Raw genomic sequence first — 8,924 nt, forward strand, 5'->3', positions numbered from 1 at the left:
TGAAGGAAATATATATTATGTAGAAAAATTTAACGTTGCTCAAAATAAAAGAAAAAATTGAGAGCTACCGCTCATTAATATATGATCAACATCATTAGACAAATGGTTATACAACAAGCAAACAATAACACTAGCTCTATACCTCTGCAGAAATTGAATTTTATTGATTTTAATGAAATACCATTATAAAAGTATAATGACCTCTATCTGACAGGCATTCGAAAAAAAAAATATGCATCATTTTTGTATACAAGGATATCACTGTTGTTATATAACATTTACTTTCTCTGATACAGATGTTATTGGGTACTTTGTAAACTGTAAGCTCTCTTCACCAAATATATCTTAGAAAAAAGTTGGTTTGCAAAAGAACATGGAAATAGAAAACTTAAAGTAAAGTGCATTAAATTGATTGACACTTTGTATGATTGGTGGTATAAAACCTACTATAATTGTAGAGATGCAGTAAAAATTTATGGGGATAATTTTTAGTTTAACTAATATAGCAAAAATAATCAATTTCCGATTTCATGATGAAATTATAGCATTTTTGTTTCGTACTTTTTTTTTTCTGTTTCAAATATATTTATTGTATTAAATTAGGTTAACGATTATTTATCAATCTTTGCAAAGTTACAAACTTAATGCAACTGTTGAGAGTGAAAACGATTGTTGCAATATTTATTATATTTGGTAAATTGGCTCAGCAATTAATTAGTATTTCGATGATTAATCTTACCTCAAAAACAATATCCAATAAATTCACCCTTCTCTCTAATATTCAAAATATTGTCAACATCGCATATATATATATATATATATTTCAAGTTGCATTTAGTTCGCAAAATTTTAATATTAATATTGTTAGTTTCGAGATGACAAAATTGTTTCAAAAAAAGTGAATTAGAACCGGTCAATTTACATCAAAATTGTAGTTCCAGATCTTCCTCATCTCAAACTTCTAGACCTTCTACCACTCAAACTCTTAAAAAATTTATAATATCAACCCTTGAAAACTATATCCAAGCTTATTCGGAGAGGAAGCTCCAGCAAAAGCATTTTTGGCTTCAACAATATAATATACTTTTATTATAAACCTTTTTCCTAATATAGTTATTTCTAGAGAATAACGTAAAAGATAATCAAAATTTCCCAAACATCTTATTATCAACATCTTTTTTTCCTGCTCAACGTGTCGCTTTTTTTTTTTTTTTTGCTACGATGGATAATTCGTACAACATGTGCCCGAATATATCTAATAAAGTCAGAAAACAAAATATCACAGAGTCTCCGAGGCATCTTCTCATCTTTTGTCCACACGGAATTGCTGGCATGGTTGGCCATGTAGGTAGCTATCTAGTCCGTAACTCCATTGGCTTCTCTAAACATATTCTTAGCATGGATAACATCTCCATCCCTCATCATCATACAGATGTCATGAAGCAATGGATGGTCACCGACGGCAACTCTCGGATCCTCGCATCCAGATGCACCTCTTTCTTTCAGTTGAACAAAAGAAGTTTAGATGGCGGGTTAATTTTTTTTCTAATTACTAAATAATATAATAATCAATCGTTCATCGCATATTATTTTATTATTTTTTCATAAAAATAAAATCAAAAACAGCTGCGCAGCGCGGCATGGCTGCTTGGTTAGAGATAAAACCAGCCGTCCTTCGATGGCGGCTTCGTCTTTAAAACCAAAAGCCCAGCGCCAAAGTTAAAATTCTCTCCCCTCCTCACCCCACTGCCGGAGAAACGAGAGGGAAATCACCAGCTTCCGGCGATGGCACACCGAACGGACGGACTACCGGTGGACCCTCGGAGCGGCTTCTGCCCCTCCAACTCCATCTTCTACAGCAAGCGCAAGCCCGTCCCCCTCCCCTCCGACCCCCACCTCGACGTCACCACCTTCCTCTCCTCCCTCCGCCACTCCGGCACCACCGCCCTCATCGACGCCGCCTCCGGCCGCCGCGTCTCCTACCCCGCCCTCTGGCGCTCCGTCGCCGCCCTCGCCTCCGCCCTCGCCTCCCGCCTCTCGGTCCGCAAGGGCCACGTCGTCCTCCTCCTCTCCCCCAACTCCATCCACTTCCCCGTCGTCTCCCTCGCCGTCATGTCCCTCGGCGCCGTCCTCACCACCACCAACCCCCTAAACACCCCGCAAGAAATCGCCAAGCAAATCTCCGACTGCGGCCCGATCCTGGCTTTCGCCACCCGCCCCCTCGTCGGAAAACTCCCCCGCGACCGCGATTTCCCCATCGTCCTCCTCGAGGACCGCCGGATCGCCGGCGACGATGGCCGCATCCGCTACACGATCGAGGAACTGAAGGCGATCGAGCCCGATCTCCGGCGCCGGCGGGAGCTGGTGAGCCAGGACGACACGGCGACGCTCCTGTACTCCTCCGGGACCACCGGGACCAGCAAAGGCGTGGTACCGACCCACCGGAATCTGATCTCGATGGTCCAGATGGTCCTCAACCGGCTCTATCTGCTTGAGGGCCGCGGCGCGCTGGAGACGTTCATCTGCACCGTCCCGATGTTCCACGTCTACGGCCTGGCGGCATTCGCAACGGGGCTGCTGGGAACGGGATCGACGGTGGTGATCTTGTCGAGGTTCGAGTTGGGGGAGATGCTCCGGGCGATCGGGGACTACGGGGCAACGTATCTGCCTCTGGTGCCGCCGATCCTGGTGGCGATGGTGAACCAGGCGGCGCCGCTGCCGTTGGGGGGGCTCCGGCGGGTGGTGTCCGGCGGCGCGCCGCTGGGGAAGGTTGTGATCGAGGGGTTCCGGGAGAAGTATCCGGCTGTGGAGATTTTGCAGGGGTATGGGCTGACGGAGAGCACGGGGATGGGGGCGACAACGGACTCGGCGGAGGAGAGCCGGCGGTACGGAACGGCGGGGCTGCTGTCGCCAAACACGGAGGCCAGGATTGTGGATCCGGACACCGGTGTCTCCTTGCCGGTCAACCGCACCGGGGAGCTCTGGATCCGGGGTCCCTCCGTCATGAAAGGTAAGGGAAAGCCTATCCTATTCCTACCCACTCTTGGGTCCGGTCGGGTCCTTCGCGGGTAAGAATGCTTCACCTTCTTTTGCGTGATGTTGCTTCGAAATTGATGAAGGCCCTGTTTGGGGGAGCTGTTGGCAGTAGAGCTGTTAGAAGTAGAGCTGTTGGAAGTAGAGCTGTTATAAAAAGCTGTTTGCTGTTTGGTAACTACATTCGTAAAGTGCTGTAGTACTTTGTTTTGTGTTTGGTAAACAAACTCAGAAAGTACTTTTGTATGACAAATTACCATAAAGGACATTGTATAGTATTATACAACAGAACATAATAAAACATAACATAAATTAATACATAAATATACGATATAGTATAATATTATTGTAATATAAAATAATATTATGTTGATATAGCATAATAGTAATAGAATTATTAGAGTAAATTAATATTTGGTAATATAACATAATATTAAATTATTTAACATAACATATTAATGTATTATGATATAATGTAATATATATTATATTTATAGTATAATACAATAATAAAAGTATAAAATATTATAATTATTAGTATAAATTAATTTCTCATAATATAACATAATATTAAATTATTTAAAATAACATATTAATGTATTATAATGTAATGTAATATAATACAATATTTATAGTATAATACGATAATAAAGGTATAAAATATTATAATTATTATTATAAATTAATTTTCCATAATATAACATCATATTAAATTATTTAAAATAATATATTAATATATTATAATGTAATATAATATAATATAATATTTATAGTATAATACAATAATAAAGTTATAAAATATTATAATTATTAGTATAAATTAATTTTTCATAATATAACATAATATTAAATTATTTAATATAACATATTAATGTATTATGATATAATATAATATGATATTATATTTATAGTATAATACAAAAATAAAGGTATAAAATATTATAATTATTAGTATAAATTAATTTTTTCATAATATAACATAATATTAAATTATTTAACATAACATATTAATGTATTATGATATAATATAATATGATATTATATTTATAGTATAACACAAAAATAAAGGTATAAAATATTATAATTATTAGTATAAAATAATTTCCCATAATTTCCCATAAAATAATTTTCCGCGGTCCAGGGGCTCTTCTTCGTGGTCCACACTCGAGGAGGTCCTCAACGTGGGCCGCGAGGTTGATGATAAAAAAAAAAACAATAGATTGATTTTGGAAGGTATGGAAAAGGATTAAAATTTTTTTCTTCTAAAATGTAGTTCAAGAGATGCATACAAAAATTGAAAAGAAAAATATCTTTTCTTATGGAAGGGAGTCTGACGGCTAGGGTTCTTGGCTCCAGCAGATTTTTAGGTTTATAAAGAGACAAACTATGTAATTATGTTATTTTAATATGGGCATTTTTGTCAAAAATACAGCTTTCCGAAAAAGCTGAAACAGCTTCCTCCCAAAAGCTCCAAATTGGAGCTTCCTCCCAAAAGCTGTTTTCAGCTTCCCGCAAAAGCTGAAACAGCTTTTTGAAAAATTTACCAAACACAGTTTTTCATCTAAAAGTACTTTTGGAGGGCCAGAAAGTGCTTTCTGGCCCTCCAAAAGCTCCCCCAAACAGGGCCGAAGAAAAAGATTGAAGTGCTTTGAGAGTTCAATACACGATCTAACGGTCGATGTTGCGAAAGAAAATCCCTCCTTCTTTTGCGCGATCCGACCGTTGACGCTGCGAAAGAAAACCAACCATTCTTTCGCGCGAAAGATATAACCCGAACCCTCTATTTTTTCTTTCTTATGCTTTTTTTTAAAAATATTCCTAGCTTTTGTGGTAGCTGTAATTTAGTAGTTTGAGCTTATATTTTGTGAGAGAACTTAAGATATCTGCTGTTGGCACCTAGAATTTACTATTTGTTTCTATTTGATAATCTTTCATATTATATGATTATATGAGAAAAAAAAAATTGAAGTTGTTTGTATAATCCAACAAAACTTAGATTCAATTTTCTGCTGAATTCATTGATTAAAAAATCTATTTGAACTTAGCTAATATCAAATTAGTAGCGTGAGGTCCAAATCTTATGGAAAGAAAAAAATAATAATTTTTTTTGATCAACAAGTTAACAAATTAGGATCCTGGCATATCCTTAAAAGATGCAGGCTGGGTAGACCAGCAAATCTGATTTATACCGGATATTCTTATAAAAATATCCAAATAAATCCCTAATTACATGAAAAAAATCTATATGTAAGAGTTAAAACAATATAAATGTTGTAAATGACTAGATATGAGATGGTAGTTGAATCAACGAACCAATTGTTAAGATTTTCTATTATATATATATATATATATATATATATATATATATATATATATATATATTATATAAATCAAGTGACAAGTGGGTAGCAGTACACATTATTGTTAGATTACTGTTATACAAAATACGAGAAATTAATTTTTTATACTAAATTTAAACAAATTAGGAAACTTATTGATCGGTGCCTTGGTGGACTGGACTCTAACAGTAAGCTCCTCTTAATCATTCTTATAATATTCAGTCCACATGGCCAGGTATTTCATGAACTTTTGCTCTCTCTGGACCGTGCAGGGTGTGATGAATAGGAGGGGGATCTTTAATTAAAAGGCCAGGCTTTTGTCCTTACATGCGAGTTCATAGAGAGACTGCATGCTAAAATGTTGATAAGCTCCTAATAATTTTTCTAATGAAATGTCGGTTTTGCCCATGTCTAATAATTAGGTTATTTCAAGAATCCAGAGGCGACGCGCGCCACATTGGACTCAGAGGGGTGGCTGAGGACGGGAGATATTTGCTACTTTGATCACGACGGTTTTCTCTTCGTGGTGGACCGACTCAAGGAGCTCATCAAATACAAGGGATACCAGGTAGGGTCCATCCATATATGTATCTAAACTTATAATGGTATCAATTTGAGACGTCTGATCATAATTGGATGGCGGTTAATTCTCATGTAGGTGCCCCCTGCGGAGTTGGAGGCAGTGTTGCTGACCCACCCTGAGATCACCGATGCCGCCGTGATCCCGTAATCACCCCTCTCTCTCTCCCTCTAAAATCCCATTGTACGCTCACCGGTGGTTAATTAGCACCGTGTAATCGCTGCACCTAATCTAATCGAAACGCAAATTTTGATGCAGGTTTCCGGACAGGGAAGTGGGTCAGTACCCCATGGCATACGTGGTGAGAAAGGCTGGGAGCCAATTCTCGGAGGCTGGAGTGATGGAGTTCGTGGCAAAGCAGGTGAGCCCATGGATTGAGAGCCGTTAATGGCGGCGTTCTGAGTTCTTACCAAGTGTGAAATTTTCAGGTGGCTCCTTACAAGAGGATTCGGAAGGTGGCGTTTGTATCAGCCATTCCCAAGAATCCATCCGGGAAGATATTAAGGAAGGATCTCATCAAGCTTGCCACTTCCAAGCTTTGATGGCCATTTTGGCTGAGAGCACGTTGTTGTACGTTCTGTGGGAGAAGAAGACGAAATACAGAATGAACAGTAGTATAAGCTGTGTGTGGGCTGTTCATGTTGGGTTTAAAATAAGCTTTTTCCTCTACCCAAAAAAGTTAAAAAAAAAGCTTTTTCTATTAGTAAAGTTTAAAGTTTGAATTATGTGGAGTTGAACCCAACCTATGCGTAACTTGATATGGTTTGAAAATTATATGGAAAGAGTACAATTTTTTTATATTATTAATTATTATTGAGTCATACAATTATTTGTTTATTCTTTTACATGTATTCTTTTTAAAAGAAAACTTATACAAATCGTGCAACTAAAACTCTACCAACCAAAAGGGGCTTAAAATCTTGAGCAAAAGTGGCGGTGGTTGAAGTGGACTACACATCTGGATACAATTTAAATATCTTTTGTTTTTATGAGAGTAAGATAAATGACTACTAGGAGAAGAAAATGCCAATCTAACACCACGTGGAGACAAATAAATATAAAAATCAATGCTAGCACATGCCTAAGATTGGAATTTAGGGGTGCCAGTCATGACCTAACCCACCAACTTGACGCACAACCCACTTAGTTTAAATTGTTCGGGTGGGTTATAAAAAGATCCAGGTCATAAATAGATCAATCGTATTAACCAGCTTATTCAACCGGTCGGATTCAGGTTTAAATTCTGACATATTTAATCTTTGGTGACCCATTTAATAGTTTGGCTAGTTCATGACTTGACTTGTTTTATCTGTTTAAAATCCGATTAATTCATTTGAAATCCACTTAATCTTTTCAACCTAATCCAACCTATTTATTAAATAGGCCATAACACTCGAGTTAGGTTATCTATTCAATACAAAAGTCAAGTTTGCTATTGGAATTTTGACTCATTTATTAACCATGTCCGATTTGGGTATGATAGATGTCTTTGCTTAGATGTATATCAAGTCTGTGCTGATTGCAACACTTAATTGGAAGTGGTAAATCACCACATTTTATTCTTGAGTGGGATAAATGCATAAGCAAGATCTGATTCACAAGGAGTAAGAGTTGCCATCCCTACTCAAATACTTGTACTCGCCTCGGCGAAGGTTGGAGCATCCAAACTTGCCCAACGGGTGTTCTTAAGTCTCTGAATACATTTGCCTCGTTTTCTCTTCAGTTAGATAAGATAGCTAGAGATAGGTAGGAGCGGATAAAACTACAAAAATTATTTTGAATTTTTTAATTATATAAATAAATAAATAAATAAATCTCAATATCTTACATAACATTAAACAAAATAAGATTCATAATATGAAACATAACAAACAAAATATTCTACTATGATGCAAACAATAAATAAAAATATTCTACTATGACAGCAGCATCGAACGCCGCGGAGCCCGGGAAATAGCGACGATGGTTGGCAGCTTTATTCAACATGCCGTCTAGTTGTCTGCTCATTCTGAGTGGATCGGGTTTAGACTGCATACTTGCTTGGGCTTCCCAGCTTCTCTTTCTTGCCTTGGCTTCATCTGATGATAGAGTTGCATGTCAAGGTGACAGACAGGTCTACGAGCAAAAAGATCTTTGATGCTAATTCTAATTATTCAGGATTATTTGTAGGCATTTGTCTTAATTTTGTATTTTTATTGGGAGATAACTAAGAGTTAAAATCCTATCAAGCTCATGAGAGGTTCATGTCCCATTACATATCCGTTCATGCATTGCAGAATGCAGAATAGCTAGGAAGCTACTGAATCTTTCAGACCAGCAAACTGGAGAGAATGCAAAGCTCTACGAAGGCAGATGGAAGAGGTTTGTAACCTAGCGAGGGCTCAAGAGGTCTGAGTCCAACGTGGTCAAGGTCAACTGTCCATCTTAATTTGTGGTTCCTGTGGTGTGAACGAATCACATTGCAGGAGGGAAGAGGAGCAGAAGGCCTTGGCCCAAGAAGTTCCAGACTCCATCCCAACGAGAGGGTATAGGCTAAACAATCATCATCATAATAATGTTAAGCCATTTTAATGATGGTACATCCATTGTTTTCCTTATATCCTTGATCTGTAGATAAAATTGTTTAGAGAACGATTACTAAGAAAAAATTGTATCGTAATATCATTATTCAAATAGGTCTACCACTAAAAGTTTTTCCAACATATGCTCACAAATCCACTTTTATTTGGATTTGAGATTGCCTACTTTATCCAAGTAGGTCTCAATTATTTACTCTAATTATTAGGGCCTTAACAGTTAATTATTTTTAATGCTCAAACTTTAACTAAAGCCATATCAGTATCTCACTTTGTCTGTTGTGAATAATGCCTTTCATGGAAAACAAGCCTAATTTGTTCTCCTAATGAGGCTTCCAGTTTTACCTTATTGGCAAGTTGCAAAACTTGACTGCATCATTGCTATGTATGTCTAGA

At 37.7% G+C, this 8,924-nt stretch overlaps 1 protein-coding gene across 1 annotated transcript; it reads left to right on the plus strand.

Annotated features, from left to right (window-relative positions):
• The first annotated feature begins 1,582 nt into the window (after positions 1-1,582).
• On the plus strand, positions 1,583-6,759 carry LOC120107750 (4-coumarate--CoA ligase-like 4). The gene is made up of 5 exons (XM_039121177.1): positions 1,583-3,010; positions 5,795-5,940; positions 6,031-6,098; positions 6,211-6,313; positions 6,381-6,759. Exons 1-5 carry the CDS (start codon positions 1,786-1,788, stop codon positions 6,492-6,494), a joined length of 1,656 nt encoding a protein of 551 aa, XP_038977105.1. The 5' UTR covers positions 1,583-1,785; the 3' UTR covers positions 6,495-6,759.
• Positions 6,760-8,924: the final 2,165 nt, after the last annotated feature.

The sequence above is a fragment of the Phoenix dactylifera genome, unplaced genomic scaffold (assembly GCF_009389715.1).
Source record: "Phoenix dactylifera cultivar Barhee BC4 unplaced genomic scaffold, palm_55x_up_171113_PBpolish2nd_filt_p 001001F, whole genome shotgun sequence".
Taxonomy (NCBI): domain Eukaryota; kingdom Viridiplantae; phylum Streptophyta; class Magnoliopsida; order Arecales; family Arecaceae; genus Phoenix; species Phoenix dactylifera.

Bases quoted from the DNA above. Each gene is read 5' to 3' on its own strand.
- LOC120107750 (XM_039121177.1), top strand. From the start codon at position 1,786: ATGGCACACCGAACGGACGGACTACCGGTGGACCCTCGGAGCGGCTTC. The intron at 3,011-5,794 runs GTAAGGGAAAGC...TCTAATAATTAG, and splicing joins GGGTCCCTCCGTCATGAAAG to GTTATTTCAAGAATCCAGAG. The intron at 6,099-6,210 runs GTAATCACCCCT...ATTTTGATGCAG, and splicing joins ACCGATGCCGCCGTGATCCC to GTTTCCGGACAGGGAAGTGG.